General features: G+C 39.7%; 1 protein-coding gene across 1 annotated transcript in view; it reads left to right on the top strand.

Annotated features, from left to right (window-relative positions):
• The window catches only part of KDM5B (lysine demethylase 5B), a 60,200-nt gene that overhangs the window by 23,097 nt on the left and 20,464 nt on the right, over positions 1-16,639 (top strand). The window contains exons 6-17 of the mRNA XM_075521511.1: positions 2,410-2,503; positions 4,174-4,277; positions 5,766-5,924; positions 6,520-6,639; positions 7,094-7,252; positions 7,698-7,879; positions 10,766-10,928; positions 11,938-12,057; positions 13,777-13,971; positions 14,382-14,563; positions 15,208-15,332; positions 15,664-15,814. Of these exons, the coding sequence (XP_075377626.1) occupies positions 2,410-2,503; positions 4,174-4,277; positions 5,766-5,924; positions 6,520-6,639; positions 7,094-7,252; positions 7,698-7,879; positions 10,766-10,928; positions 11,938-12,057; positions 13,777-13,971; positions 14,382-14,563; positions 15,208-15,332; positions 15,664-15,814 (1,754 nt within the window). The remainder of the gene's footprint in view (positions 1-2,409; positions 2,504-4,173; positions 4,278-5,765; positions 5,925-6,519; positions 6,640-7,093; positions 7,253-7,697; positions 7,880-10,765; positions 10,929-11,937; positions 12,058-13,776; positions 13,972-14,381; positions 14,564-15,207; positions 15,333-15,663; positions 15,815-16,639) is intronic.

Raw genomic sequence — 16,639 nt, 5'->3', positions numbered from 1 at the left:
TATTTCGCCAAAATGCAGGGCTACCCTGTCAGCTCTTTCCCTGAGCGCTGCTGATGTCATGCACCTAATTTTTGTGGAAAGAAAATACTTGATTAAGAATACAATTGAAACGTACAGAGCTAAGGCTGAATTGAGCAGCATGGACTGACTCGCTCAGGAAGTAGCTGTAGTGCTTTAAGACAATAATTTCCAAAAGTTAAGATTTGTTAACGTGAGTGTTTCTGTTCTATTTCAGTGCAAAGTCAGCTAAGTTGATTAAATCCATTTTATTCTTCATTGAATAAATTAAGTTTACTACATGCAATTGATTTTTGCGCTGACCTGGTTGCAAAGTGGTAATGTTTGGTTAATGTGTCTTGACTTTTTGCTCTAACAAGATATACAAAGATTTCTCAGTGTCTTAAATTGTAAAACCTAAGTTCATTCTCATGGTTACCAGTTTGACATTTCCTGCTTTTCAAAGGCTAACCATCTGCTATAAACCTTTATAAAAAGTGAACTACAGGAAAGTACTGTAAATTATTCTTAAGAGCAAAAAATACAGCCTGTGGGATAAGTGTTAGTTTGCAATTGTAAGATGCATATAGTTTTACCTTGCCCTTTCCTACTTGGTTAGTAAACATTTAGGAGAAAACATTCATAATTGGAAAGGAAAAGGGCAATGACAGTCATAGGCTGGCTTTGAAATGCAAAGGATTTAGATTTTTGTAGAAAAGATAAGCGTAAAAGACCAGAACAATGCTGTGGAAGTGAAAGTGAGATGAATCGATACAATAAAAGACTCAGGCCGAAAAGAAGAGCTACTCTTGTGAAGCTAAATATAGGCTTAAGCGCAGAATATGGACGTAACTCATAGAAGTTAAAGATGCAGAAGATGGAGCATCTGTTACGGCATTGCTTGAGGATCAGTGCGAACTGATCCTGAGTCAGTATTACTACATACAATGAACAGCATTTTTTTGCATATCTTAAGCAATGGGACCTCTGCCTGGTCTCATGGAGACAGTAATTTGGACCAAGAGAACACCAAAAGTGAAGGGGAAATAATGTCAAAACCACCTCTGTAAAAATCCCAAACAAACAAACAAGCCTACCAAAAAACCCCAAAAAGTAGAAAAACAAACCCCACCCCTTCGAATACCGGTGCTGCATTCAGGCTGGAAGTCATGCTTTTAGAGCTAGGCCAACAAGTCGCGTTATTTGGGGTTCAGGGGGTGGTTGATACTGGACTGACATGTGTGAGTAGCAAGAGAGTGGTTGCATGACCTCATTTCCTTAAGAAATTAGGCTTAAAAAATACCATGTTGGAGAAACCCATCTTTATGCTGAGGGATTTGAGGATTGTTCTCCCACAGTCTCAAAATTTCAGGGAAGAAATACAAGAATTAAATGGAAAAACATTATTCTGTGTTGAAAGCTCCGCAACACACTGAGTCCCCTGCTTAGAAGACTGGAGTATGTTCTGCTGCTCAAGAGTAAAAGAAAATCTATGAAAGCCCAAAGTTCCTTGCTCCTTTGCTTCTTACCAAGTTCCACTGAAATCAAACTAAAAACATGGTATCATTATTGGCACAGGCTTTTTGTAGGATTTCCTTTCAAATCTCTCCAGGTTGTTCCCTGTGTTATTTCTCTCTGAACTCAAATAATTGAATACAAGTATTTCAGAAATTCAGGTTGCCTCTTTAAATTTATTTGTTTGTAAGTATGAAATGGTTCTTCAAGTTTAAATGAAGTCCTCAAAGTCTTTGTCTGACTTCCATCTGCCTGGCTTTTTCCTAGACCAAGCCAGGTTACAAGTTTTAAGACCTCCATTGTCCCTCAGTGACGTGTTTGTGTCTCGCAGCAGCTTGTTCTCCGAACCTTTGCAGTCTTCTTTTGGCATTTATCAGAGTGGATTAAGAATTGTATGCAGAAATATTTTTTTTAATTTGGAAGTCAAAATTGTCTTTGTTTCCCAGTTCTTTTCTCAGCTCTTGAGAGTATTGAAATGTGTATTCTAAAACCTTGCGGGTTCTGCCACCGCAGTTACTCAGCTGTAGAGGCTTGCAGAGGATTGTTTAGATCTCCATAGGCACTCTCTGGTCAGGACTCTGAGAGGTGGACACAGCCAGCTCTTTCCCTTCTTTGGAGCCAGAGCAGCTCTGAGGGGCAGGAGGAGCTGAGGGCAGGCTGGATCGCTTTGGGTCTGCGAGGGCAGGCTGGATCGCTTTGGGTCTGCAGCCGTCCCTGCAGGCGCTGGCCAGCCGCGTAGTCCAGAGTCGTCAGTCCATACTGGGGCAGGCAGCCGCGAGTTTAGATGGCAGGGAACATGTTCCCAAATACAAGTGTAAAACCAGAGTGTTTGAGCAGATGATCAATATTTTGATCAAGATCAACCATTACTGATTTTTTTCTTTTTTTTTCTTTAAGGCAACCAGTATTAAAACTGAATCTGATCCTCCAGAAGCTAGAACTCATAATCTGAGACGTCGAATGGGATGTGCACCTCCAAAGTGTGAAAATGGTGAGTGGCAAGTGGGGAGTGAAACAAAATGTGAATGCAGTTTCTGGTACTTTGTACAAACTCGTTTTAAGACAAGAGTTAAATTTGGCAGTTGGAACAATTCAAAGTGTTTTTTAAAAATACTTCTGTTAACTTCATTTTTAAATTGGAATTTATTGTAAAAGTTCTCTTACGGCTTTAAAACTTTTTTTTGTTTGTTTTGTAAGTGGTTGAGTTTTCTTGCAGAATAAGATATTTTCAGTTGGAAAAAAAATCCTACTTTTTTAAACTTCAGTGTCTCTTATGGAGCAATCAGAAATGAGATTTGAGCCATATTTCTGTTTAATCCACTAGCTTTAAATAGAGGAAACTCTTTTAAGAATGTATCAGATTTCAGACACTTTTGGGAAAGAATTGGAATTTGAAATCAGGAAACGAAACTCATGAACACAAAAAGATAGTATGCTGTGAACTTCACGATAAATTTCCCATAATATGATTTTTAAATTGCTTCTATCAATAGTCCTGAGTCTGTTGTTATTTGTCTTTAAGAAATAATAATTTCAGGCTGGGAAGAAATGTTTAATGCCCTCAAACAGAAGAATAAGCTTGTTGACAAATAATTTGGCAAAGCAAATATAGGAACCATTTAAAACTACTTAATAATTGAAATGAACTCAGCAGTTTGTCAGTCTCCTATGTTCATTCAAAATCTTTTTTTTTTTTTTTTTTTCCAAGAATTTGCGTAGATTGTGGTCTTTTTTAATTTGTTAATTTTTTTCTTTAAGGAGTGTCTCTAGGCATTAACCTTTTTTCTTTTTTCCCCCTGAAGAGCAGAAGGAAAAAGCTCTAGACAGTTTTTGAATGCTTAAATTTGATAGATGTAGACATTCTTCCCTTTAATACCTTTGTTGGCTCTTGGACTCCAAGAAACGCTTTGGATTGTCTCATGTCCAAGCGTAAAGGTCTCTAGCTCACTCATAACTTTAGCGAAGAACTTCATTGCGCCCTTGTCTTCAGCACCAGAGCCCTGGGATTCTCCACACTCCATTGTATGGATTTGGGTGTGTGGTGGTTTTTTTTTTTTTATTTTTTTATAATGTCAGGAATGAAGACTTGAGTAAGGACATGCCCAAATTAGGCAGGAGTGTAAGAATGTAGAGGAACTGCTTCTTTGTCAGGCCCCTTCTGCTGCATGCTCATCTTTGATGACACGTTTTCATGAAAGCTACCACTACAAGAAACTGAAGTGTGAAGATCATCGTAGGAAGCTGTAGTGTTGTTTCATGTCTCCATGTGACATGCTGCTGTAAAATTGATGGAGTAATTCAACCACATTTGTTAACACCACATGGGAACAAAATCTTAGCTTATGAAGATACTCATAATTGAATTTAAATTAATTTAAATGGAATTTAAAATACCCACTCAAAAATGTGGGCTGTGATAGTCATTGCTAGCTTGTGACGGCATGCTTGGTTTTTGTGATAATACCAGCTTCTGTAAGCATTGCAGGAGTTCAAATCTTGCCTTAAGCTAACTGAAACAAGTGTGTGTACGGGATAACAAGTAATTCAACAAATAACTTGTAGTGATGCAGTGTAACAAGTAATAACAAATAAAAAATAATAACAAGTAATGCTAAGCATTAAAACATTTTGTAATACCCTCATTTTTTTCTGTTGCACCAGAAAAGGAAATGCATAACCCAGTGAAACTTCCCGAGAAGAGAGAACATGCCGGGGAGCCAGAGAAAGACAAATCCAAAGTCCGATCTAAAAAACCCACTAATGCTGTGAGTACACCCTGCCTTCCTGCTGCTTCATATGGATTGTGGGTGTTTCTGGGTTTGTCGTGGGTATGTAGTGAAATCTCATGTCACTTATATCACACTAAGGACCCTCTTGTATTCTTCATGTAACCCTGTGGCTGAAACAAAGCAGTATCTGTGCCTGCTAGAATAGACATACTCATAAAGCTTCATGCTGTTACAGAGCTGAAAATAACAGGATAGTTAAGTTTTGATATCTATAACTGAAGTAACTTGTTTTCTGTCTCCAAGGTACAGTCTCAAAATAAACATTTCAAAAGAAGAGTCCAAATAGAAGTGGTTCTTCTGTGATCTCTCTCCCCATTGCTTTTTAACCTCAGGGGAGTTCAGTGCGAGCCTTGGCACGCAGCTCTCCAGCAGACCTGCCACTTACGCTGCAATTTCAGCACTAACCTGAAAGCTTTGTTGTTCAAATGCTTCTTAATAAACCAACCCTGTTCCTGCTCCAACTTACCACACACCACCACCTTCCCTCCAAAAAAATCCCGGACTGAAAGCGATGGTTGTTTGTCTCACTTTTGAGAAGATGATACTGAGATTCTCTCTGTCCATTCTACTACTTGGGTCCTTCCTAAAACCAAAAATGTTCTTCATTTAATCCACACCTATAGCTAGATACCTGAGAATGAAATGTGCAAATGCTAGAAGCCTGACACCCCCACCCCCCAAACAAAAAAAGCTTGTGGGCAGGAGGAGGAGGTGCTGTTGCTTTTTTTTATACAACTAAGACAAGAGGTCCGCTTGTCCTCACAGCTCTGTTCTGTATTTGAGAAGAGCCTTCCAGTCGGCTGCTAACGCCGGTGTGGCGTAGGACAGGCAGCAGACAACCCTTCCCACGTTTGGAGTGCCTGCACCTTTTCCTTGGGGTTTGGCAGCTACTGTGTGCAACTTCCATCAGACTTCTTCAGGGCTGCCCCCTGCCCAGAAGCACATAGCTCTGCTGGGAAGCTGGGGCCTTCCCAAGTTAAAATGAAGGTCTTGGCCAGTGTCTCTGGGGAAAAAGAGGAACGCTCCCATCAGGAGGAACCCCTTTCTCTGTTCTGAGGCTCCAAACAGTTGGTCTCGGAGGAGGATGAAACATCTGTGCGCGCATGCTGCATGTGAGAGCAACAAGAGAAAGGATTTGTGAGCCACTAACAGGTGGTGTGTTACACCTGCCGAGTGCCCCGGCTGCTGATTTGAACTGCCTGGCCACTGAATCAAGTCTTCTGTCATTTGGAAGAAAAATACCTGGAAGGGCTTGCAACTCTTGTGGTCCCTCCTTAAATTATAGAGGGGAGTTATTGAAACTTTTACATAAATATTTTGTGTTTGCTTGTCTCATTTCCATTTCAGAGATAAAGTAAAAATAAGCTTTGGCAAATGTCACAGATGACTGAGTTACCAAACTGCTCTTTCACCATGAGTTACCTTAAGTGCTCAAATTCCCACTCTGGCAATTTTGTGTTACAGGTGGATTTGTATGTGTGTCTCTTATGTGGCAGTGGTAACGATGAGGACCGTCTCCTGTTGTGTGATGGCTGTGATGACAGTTACCATACTTTTTGTTTAATCCCACCCCTTCACGATGTTCCCAAAGGGGACTGGAGGTGTCCCCAGTGTTTGGCTCAGGTAATTTGACAAACCATGAAAGTTAGGCTGAAGGTTATTTTTTATTTCATGTTTTGTTTGTTTAAACTTGGTCCTAGGGATTGGAAATACAATTTGTTATTACTTAAGGTTGTGCAAACAAGCTGATGGAGGGTAAAGCTAAAATGAACGCTGGACATGCTTCAAATTGCAAAGCTATCACTTATATTTTGGAGCCAAAAATTGATCTGCCTTAGCATTGATAAAATTTTCAAGAATACATTGGATTTTAATTGGCACCTTTCCTCTGTATTTAAAATTGGAGTCTCACTGGGTGCTTCAGTGTGGAGGTCTACGCATCTCTCTTTTTGCTTAGCTCTACTAGAGGAAGGAGAAATGAGGCATGTTACTTCATTAATGTATATGCAGATTTATCAATAAATAAATATTGTAGTTTGGTGAATTAAGCAGAGTAGTTTCTTCTTCTGCCTGTGCGACTTGGGGCAGTCATTTCATTATGGTCAGGTGCCCTGCCTTCTTCCCCATCAGAGGCTGTAATAGTAGCCCATTTGTGTAAAATCTGAGCACAGATTCTCCCATTAATATGTTATAGAAATAATTATCATTTCAATTGCAGGAGTGTAATAAGCCTCAAGAAGCATTTGGTTTTGAACAAGCAGCAAGAGACTATACGCTTCGTACGTTTGGAGAAATGGCAGATGCATTCAAGTCAGACTATTTTAACATGCCAGTACATGTATGTTCATGTATTTATCCTGATGCCATAATGTAGATTTCATTTTTTGTGCTTAGTTAAAATATATAATTTTTGAGGGGGAGGGGGGATTCCCTTTTTGAATGGGGTGAAATCCCAAATCGGAGGTTCTCATTTATGTCAGTGAATCCTTGTTCTTGTTGGAGTTATGGTTTCTTGTTCCACTGGCTTCTTGTTTTTTCACTTTTGTCTGTAAGGAAGAGAGCACTCTGTAACTATCACCCATTCCTGAGAGCACAAAGAAGCAGCATGTCCTGCGTGGAACCACATTACTGCTGCTTCCCCCCCCCCCCCCCCCCCCTTGCTGAAGCCTTTTTGAAATGGGGAAATGCTTCAAACTAATGGAGATTCCTCCCTGAGAGAGCTTTTATGCACGTGCTTTTTATATACTGATTCCTGAGAATGTACTCCTTGTTTTTCTTCTTCTCATACCTAGATGGTCCCCACCGAGCTGGTTGAAAAAGAATTCTGGAGACTTGTCAGTACCATTGAAGAGGATGTGACAGTGGAATATGGAGCTGATATTGCTTCAAAGGAATTTGGCAGTGGCTTCCCAGTTAGGGGTGGGAAATTCAAAGTTAGACCAGAGGAAGAGGTAGGTCTTTATTAGTTCACTGTGTATGTTTGTATTGCAGTTCTTCATTAAATAAGTCTCTTCGGTTCAAAGCAAAATAATGGAGCTGGGTTGCAAAGTCTTTGTTTTGTGTATCTGGCACAGTATTTGAAGAGGAGAATTACATCAGAGTTTTGAATAAATAAAATTTGCTGTGTTCAGACATTAAAAGCCACAGATTTATCCTAGTAGTTATTTATTAACTTCCAGACTAAAAAAAAAGTCTCATTTTAACAAAGTGGGGCAGATAAGCTTTGTGGAAAGAGCAAAGACAATGGAGGTTTTGTTCTTTGATTCATTGACCTGTTTCTTATATTTTTTTAATTGGGAAGGATGCTTTTCTTCTGTTGCTGTTTTGGCAGCTTTACCTTCTTGGTTTTTTTCCTTCATGTTGTATAAACCTGTGGCTGTTCTGTTCAATTTTCAGGAATACCTTGATAGTGGCTGGAATTTAAACAACATGCCTGTGATGGAGCAGTCTGTTCTTGCTCACATCACTGCAGACATATGTGGAATGAAATTACCCTGGCTATATGTAGGAATGTGCTTTTCTTCGTTTTGTTGGCACATAGAAGACCACTGGAGCTATTCGATTAACTATCTGCATTGGTGAGTTTGAGGAATAAACTCAGCCTGAGAAGCAATCTCCCTTTCATTCCCCCTTCCCTTTTTTAATTAGTGGACTAAAACCAGATTCATAGAGTTTGGGCCAGAATAACCCTTGCAGTCCTGTAGCAGCAGGGTTAAATTTGACACAGTGTGATTCCTGCATTGATTTGCTTTTGGACAAGAGGTCATATTTTGGAAAGAGACATCCATTCCCAGTTTTAAAAAAATCCATGAGAGATGCAGCAGATACTCCATCAAATGTTTTATTATGCTCAATGTAAAACTAAAAACCATGCAAGTTTTCTTTAAAAATCATCTAGCTTCAACTAACAATCTTAGGATCCTGCATATTTTTTTGTCTGTTAGATAGATCATTCTATCATAAATCCTCTCATCAAGTGAACACTTGTCAACTGTAATCAGGACAGATCTTTGCCATCTCTTTGATATTCTAAATAGATTGAACTTTCTTAAACTTCTCACCTTACAACAGCTGTTCTAGAGTTTGAATTATTCTTGTCACTCTTCCTGAAACCTGACAAGCTCTTTCCCTTTCCTTGTTCACGTAAGTATTCCAGCAGAACGGTAAAACCATATCCCAGCTACCATTCGGGAGGTCGTCTTTTTGGTCAGTTATTCAGTTGCAGCTCCTTGAAATAGCTGCTGCTGTAGCACAGTCCAAGTTGTCAGTGACTTAATTCACTTGCTTTCTTAGTTCTTGACATTATTAAAACAAATGTTTGAGTGAGGCTAAGTAAATGAGTGCTCAAGATTACATTGTAAAAATGATCTTCCTTGTTATTTGTTGCTTTTTTTTTTTTTGGTCTGATTCTTCAATCAGACTGAAAACTGTGGGAAGGAGAGGAGGTTTTTTATTTGCAGTAGAAACTTCATTTCTTCTAGGAGAGCTTCCCTTGCTATTGTTGGAATGGCATTATGTGCTGCATAATTTGTCCTAAATTGCATTGGTGTTTGCAGTCAAGGCCAGAAAGATACGTAAGTGCTTACATGTATATGTGCACACACACGTACATACATTCGCAGGCACATGTGAAAGTAGCCCTACCTGCTTTTAATTGAGTTCTCCTCCAGCATGAATGTCCTTGATATCTTTTCATTTGCAGATATTCTTCTGTATTTCCATTCAACTTAAAGGTTTATATCTGGGGTTTTTAGCCTATTCGAGAGCAATGTGTATTTGAGGTTAATACTGTTCTGGGCCAGAGGAGTGGCCAACCTTAATGACCTGCCCCTGAAGAGAGAATGCTCCAAACTCTGAAAGGGCTTCAGAAGGCAGGACTTGTTCTTGTGAAGTACTAGGCGTAGCACATCCATCTTCAGTGTTCCCATGTGCTTGTATCCTGCTACAGTATTTTGAGCAGATAGTCCCAACTGAACCAGGCTACAGCAGCAGACCTTTCATAGGGTGGAAGGCAATAGTTTTCCTGCATGGCTCTAAATCCTGTGTTAATTCTTGAAATGGTAAAAGGAGAAAAAACCAAATCTTTGCTTCTAAAGATGCTTGCAAATAAATAAATAAATAAGATGTCGGTCCTGGTCAGAGGAAGAATTACCATCATTGATGCTAGTATTTCTGAAGGCAGGAATGTGGAGCTGTCAGGTAGCAGTGCAGAAAGAACTGTCACCTTCACCAATTCTGCAGCTTGCTGCCTTCATAAGGCTGATGCCTTAATACATCTGTTAGAATTGTATCTTTCTCCCTTCTCTGTTCTCCTGAAGTCCAGAGACCCCTGGTACCTGTATCCTTGTCCAAGTTTAGCATAGTTCATAACTGCTGTCATCCATTCCTTGGCACTGACACGTATCAAGGAGCAGAATTCTTGACTAACCCAGTATTGGGTCAGGACACAGCATAGTTTTTAGTTGCATCTGTGGTTGGTCTTCATGAATTCATAGAATAGCTTCAAGATGATGACCAGGTCCAAGGCTGCATAGTAACGACTCTACTTGTGCTACTCCTTGTGATATTGATGTAACTGCCCTTCCACAGTCCCTCCCACTAGCTGTCCTTTTCCCCATGGCAGAGGTGCTGTTTGAGTACAGGAATAAATTCCTAGGTATGAGGGATATGCTCCTTGAGTCATACTTCACTCTTTTCTACTGGAATCCTCCCAATTGCTTTATGATTTATGAAAAAAAGAACAATGTTGGGTCAGCTTTACTCTGCCAGCTTTTCAGGAGTCTTGGGACTCCTGAAGATTTGTCTGTTACTTTCTTTTCTAAATGCCTTTTCTAACATCGTTCTTTATAAGGGATTGAAAGGCATTTTCATCTTTGTGGTGCAGTGAGCCAGCTTCATTGTAAACCTGAAACAATGCCTATTGGAACACATAGGCATATCCTTGATTTTCTCAGCTGGCTTGCATTGGGTTAAACTGTTGCTAAAATTCTTCCTACTCTGGATATGGATTTTTTTTTTCTTGATGTCTTTTGTGTCTCTTATAGTTGAGTAATTTGGAAGTTTAATTTATACGTACTATATGTTGCTTTTATGGCAATTATGCATAAGACAGAAAGACCTGGCTTTGGTTGTTAGATTGAAGAGGGAGTTTGTGTTCATGGTAAAAGACAAACAGCTTAGATTTTGAAGTTGTGCTGGAATCAGCAGAACTTCACTGAGGACTTCTTCAGTCTTTTTTTTTTTTCCCCAGAATATTTTAAGTATGTGCTCAGCAATGTAGGCAGTTAAAAACTTAGGCCTGGAGGAGGGACCTGCATAAAATGTGAAGATTCAGGAAGGTACATAATCTTTGCATTCCTTCCTGGTGATATACCCTTCTTTTCACATGGTGTATTTTAAAGCAGAAGACTGAAAATGTAACTTACAAGATTGCTTATATTTAACTTTTTTTAATAATCTTGCAGGGGGGAGCCTAAAACGTGGTATGGAGCCCCAGGGTATGCAGCTGAACAGCTGGAGGATGTAATGAAGAAGCTTGCTCCAGAGCTATTTGAATCTCAGCCAGATCTCTTGCACCAACTTGTCACCATAATGAACCCGAATACTTTGATGGCCCACGGAGTGCCTGTATGTTGTTGGACTCCTGTGCTACCCCCCAAACCCAACCCTCTTTCATTTGCACTGAATTCTACTTCAAAGCTGATAATTGAAGCCACTTCTATTACAGAGATGGTGTGGTAGTTTCCACGTGTGGTGTATCTTCCTTGTGTAGTATAATGTGCCAGTATGAACAGATGGGCAATGGAATCATTGCTTTTGGGATTGCTTGGCAAACTCTTCTCTGGAGATCCACCTTAGTATATTTCTATTCCTGAATCTCAGCTAGAAAGTTTAGTCTCGACCTTTGAAATAATGGCAGGAGCTCTTTGTATGTCTGTCTAATCAGACAGAATTTTTTTTGGCGTAGAGTTTCTGGCAAGGGGCCAAAACCCATTCTTCCTTTATTTGTCATCCACACCCTCTTATTTTTCCTGGATAAGTTCTTAGGCATTTAGAAACATTTTTCATCAGTTTCCATCATATTCCATACTAGATTATTCATGGGAATTATGTCCCTTTACAACTTAGCTTTTGACTAGCTGACCTTGGGACTTAAAGGAAAATCTGGAAAAAGTGGCAAAATTTGTGGTGTCTACTCTGCTGTGAGAGACTCCAAAACTGAAAGATGCAGGAGGATCTGCCTGCTGTCATGCTGGTCGTCTAGCACCAAAAGTATTAGATTTACAGCAGTATGAACTTTTGAGTAGGTTCCAAATTTCTCTTCCCCTTCAGCTACACGTGGAAGAGAGCCTTGCCTGTGCTTTACCTGTATAACTGTCAACAGAAGAGCAGAGTGCGAAAGGCACAGGCAGCTGCCTGAAAATGGCTTAGAGTGTGGGTATGGCTGAATGAAACCCCTCCGCTTGCTAGGGTTTTCTATGACAAGTTACCAAATGCCAGTTGTAATTCTTGGGCTTATGTGTTAAAACTGTCCAAAGTCATCATAGAAGTTACTAGGAATTGGAAATCCATATTCTCTTCACAGCCTTCAGTTCTGTTTGGGTTTGACCTAATGCTTGTCTCTCTTTTCTCCTAGGTTTATCGAACCAATCAGTGTGCTGGAGAGTTTGTGATCACCTTTCCAAGAGCTTATCACAGTGGATTCAATCAGGGTTTCAATTTTGCTGAAGCTGTGAACTTCTGCACAGTTGATTGGGTATGTTCCAGAAACAGTTTTTCATCAAGTATGCAGTTCCAAAGTTGTTCCTAGCTGATGTACAGCTCTAATTTACTGCTGATGTACAAATCTAGTCCACAGATCTGAAGGAGCCTGTTACTGGAAGCATAATGTTTTGCTGAAGGTATTTCTTTTATGCAGTGGACTGTGGGCTTTCTCTGGTTCCTAGGCTTGGTTTGATTTGGTTTGAAGTTACACATCCGGGCTGGTGTATCTTTTACACCAGGAGGTAGGCAAGGTCCTGTGCATGCCTAGAATATGAGAAGCACCAGGGCTGCTAGAACCTACTCCTTTTGTGTCCCCAAATTCCATTCAACTTGTCAAGAGCTGGAATGAAATTTTTCTGTTTATTGCACTGGGAATTCTCTAAGAGGTGCTTTTTACAGCTGAAAAGCAAAGCTGACTTGGACTTGTTTTCTACTTTAACTTTTGTGATTAAATTGGATGATACATTTAACACGTTAAAAACAGTTAAAGACTTTGATAGTCCTCTTGGGGAAAAAATAATAAGAATTGCATCTGATGTGAGTACATCCTCTTGGATAGCAGAGGTGCTGTAGGTTTTTAAGGAAGAATACCTTAATGAGAAGGGAACAGGAAGTTTTAATGTTCAAAGAGAAGGTTTACAGACCAGTACTTTATTCCCACTAAGCTTCACTCAGCTCATTGAAACAACAGATAGGCACACATTACAATTATTTATTAAGTTTTTTGTCTGTCTTAAATGAAAACAAATGGAGGACAGTTGCTCCAAAATTACAAGTAATCATTTCTCCCTTCCAGCAGATTTCTCAGACACACGGTGTTGCGTGATCTCAGAAAGAGCCTTTGAAGCCACTGATACTTCTAATTACTTCTCTTCTGATCTCTCCCCCCCCCCCCCCCAAAAAAAAAATCTTAGCTATTTGTAAATGTAGCCCATCTAAAAATGTTGCTAGATTTAAAAAACATCACTTAGAAGTAGGAGATTACTACAATCGGAGGAAAGCTTTCTGCATTGTGACTGTGTGTGTTTGCATATTGGTTGGTTTGGTTTCATTTTTCCTCTTGTCCTTCCCTGAGTTTCGTACTGGACTCTAACACATAACCTCTTTGGAACCTGAGCGTCACCATCTGCCTGGCCAGCGACAGCCTTAAAATAAAGCTATGAGTAACCTGCACAGCTCGTAATGAATTGTTTACTCTGCCTGGGGTTAGTTTGGGACTTTAATGGTTGATGGAGTCAGCAGTTTCTCATGCTGCAGCACAGTTCATGTCCTACATCAACCAGCCATATCATTTGAGGAAAAGTTCCAGCGTGCCCTGCAACCTGCCTTTGTCGGGGCATCCCTGCTCTTCCCTTTGACACTTCCCCAGCCTCTCTGTATTTTTAGCTTGGGCCTTCCTGAGCCTGCTGTGGTTTAGTGATTTAGTTACCACTAATTATGGTCTCTTCCAGATAGTGGATGCAAGTCTTTTAGCTAGGTTCACGGGGGAAACGCCCTGTGTCTGCTGTAAAGGAGTTGTAAGCAGTCCTGGTTTACAGGAACTCAGGGTCTTGATTTCTCTAGTTTTACATTCTGAATTATGAATATTGTTGCCAGAAGGATTTGTCTTGGCCTTTCATTTGGATAGTTTTTGGTTAGTAGCATAAAAAGTCAGTATCTTGATGTAATTTTCAAAATGAACTCTTCATTTATTTAATGTTTTTCAATGCAGCTACCATTGGGTCGCCAATGCGTGGAACATTACCGTCTGCTAAACCGTTACTGTGTGTTTTCTCATGATGAGATGATCTGTAAAATGGCTTCCAAAGCAGATATTCTTGATGTTGTGGTAGCATCTACGGTTCAGAAAGACATGGCTATTATGATTGAAGATGAGAAGAGGTTGCGTGAGAAGGTTGATAAACTGGTGAGTTGCAGGAAATAATATTATAATGAATGAATGAACAGTCGCAACAGTGGAGTGAAGACATGCTGGGACTTGTACCGTGTTGTCAACGGCTTAGAGCTACATAGCACCTTCCCAGTAGCATTGTTGATTTCAGAGGACTGCTTGCCTAAAGAATCCTTTGTCGTGCATCTTGTTTTAGCATCTGCCCTTTATTATAATTCAGAATGTTTCTTTTAAAGTAATCTTTGTTCTTTTAGTAATTTAGTCAAATAGCTGATTTTTCATCAACCAAGATTGCTGTCTGCCTGGTTTTAATATCTTATTTCTAAACTTCATTATTCCTTTCATAAAATTAGCTTCTGATGATTTTGCTTGGAATAATCACCTCTTCGTTAGACTTTGAAGTGAGGTAACATACTCTTTTGCAGGGAGTGACTGACTCGGAGAGAGTGGCTTTTGAGCTGTTTCCTGATGATGAGCGACAGTGCTTAAAGTGCAAAACCACCTGCTTCATGTCTGCTGTTTATTGTCCATGTAAACCCGGATTGCTGGTATGCTTGTACCATGTTGAGGATCTCTGTTCCTGTCCCACCTACAAATATAAACTGGGGTAAGCTTTAGATAGCAAATAATATTGTGTTCTGGAGATATTTATTATATGTGTAGATACTGCGGCTTGATAATCTAGTGCCTGCTCTGTGTTGTCAATGGTGCTGGTCTCGGTACTCTGTTTCTCTCAGTCCTTTGCAAATACAGTGCCCCCAAAACAAAGTGCCTTTTCTGTGCTCGTATACAAAGACTCTTTCTTTTCAGCATTCAGCTATTCTTGCTCTATAATGGCAAAAATTGCTGGATAAGTTAGTTTGCTTTTTTTATTTATAGCAACAAGGTCATCATCCCTTACATCCAGTCCTCGCTGAGTAATATTTTTTTGCTTTTGTTAGCTTTCCTTCCTGTTGTCATCTTTCCTTTCCTGTTGTTTGTAACATCTTTGTCCTACATGAATGTAGCTTGTCCTAAGACAATTTCACAGTTGCTTCAATTGTAATGTTGAAATTGCTTTTTGAAGCAATTGCAACATTGAAATTGTCTTAGGAGGAACCTGGTGTGGTTATATGTCTCAATTATGTAACCCTGGGTGCATAGTAGATCATTTCTGTGTTGTATAGATGAACGCATCTTGATGCCCTTCCCTCCCACCCTCTTGCTCCCCCCTGTTTTTGCTGAAGAGTTTGAATTCTGTGCTGCTTGTAGGTACCGCTATACCCTGGAGGAACTCTATCCAATGATGAACGCACTAAAGATGCGTGCGGAATCATACAACGAATGGGCTTCCAACGTTAATGAAGCTCTGGAGGCAAAAATTAACAATAAAAGAAGTAAGTATCTTACCTTTTGTCTAGAACACATAATTGTAAATGGCTAATTTTTCAGTTTTTAGTTTCTGAAACTTAGGAACTTTTGTCTTATACTTATGTGGCAACCAAAGAACATACTTTAAAAATGAAATTATGTATTAAATAGTTTAGCCATTATAGTCCCAGAAATTATGCTAAACTGTCTCTGTGTGAGAAGACTGTAAGTCACTTCGACGCAAAATGTAACTGAAGTTGAAATAGAAATATATTAAATGTGTTGTGTTATTCAGCCTTACCATTTATAATCCATCACAAAGGGGGACTTTTGTTAACTTAGTATCTTTCCCAAAAGGTCTCATCAGTTTTAAGGCTTTGATAGAAGAATCAGAAATGAAAAAGTTTCCAGACAATGATCTACTGCGACACCTCAGACTAGTTACGCAGGATGCAGACAAATGTGCGTCGGTTGCACAGCAGCTTCTTAATGGCAAAAGACAAACCAGGTAAACGTTACGTGTGTTTGCAACAAAATTGAGTCTGAAGATAGATGCCAGTGGCCAGTGATAGATGCCAGTGCTCTGTAAGACTTAAAAATGAAAGCAATCTTTTTGTCTTCTCAAGAGAGTCATCTTTTACAGGGAGACTCACCTTTCCTGCATGTAATAAGTTAAATATTCTGAGCTTTCAATCTCTTCTTCCTCTCTGTTTGACAGTTGGACAGTAAATTCTTTCTAACGTTCCCCGAAAGGAAAAATTGGTGTGGTATTTCCAGACAAAGCAACACCCAAAAAGATACAGTCCACTTGTCTTGTGCCATGGGGACTGAAAAATCTGTCAGTGGCACATACGTCATTATATCCATTACACTTTATGCCTTGTGGAAAAATAAAGTGTCTTAACTTCCTGAGCTGATGATGATGGGAATATGGATGAGATCTCTGAAAAATAGTTGCTCTTTCTTTGGCAGCACTTATGTTAAATCTTTTAGACAGGTTATTTACTCAAGAAATTTGAAGGTAGGGCAGTGTTTGGGTAATACGTTCTTTGTGAACTGGATGTCTGGCTGCCTGGTCCTGCTAGCACTTTCCATGTCTGAAATGAGTTGAAAGGAGTCAGAAGATCCAGAAGGACAAGGCCAGGTCTCCTCATTGCATCAGTTTGTGACTGTGTTGACGTATTAGCCTTTCTCTTGGGGATCACAAATTACCATCTTCTGTTGCAGATTCTCCCCCCAGACTTACAATGGCTGCATCTAGTCTTGTGAGATGATAGGTTTATAAGAAAATCTTGGTTTTATATATTTGGAGGACAATGTTGCTCAAGTCCAA

Source organism: Mycteria americana, chromosome 20 (assembly GCF_035582795.1).
Source record: "Mycteria americana isolate JAX WOST 10 ecotype Jacksonville Zoo and Gardens chromosome 20, USCA_MyAme_1.0, whole genome shotgun sequence".
Taxonomy (NCBI): domain Eukaryota; kingdom Metazoa; phylum Chordata; class Aves; order Ciconiiformes; family Ciconiidae; genus Mycteria; species Mycteria americana.
The sequence above is the reverse complement of the archived record's forward strand: the minus strand, read 5'-3'. Positions and strand labels throughout refer to the sequence as shown.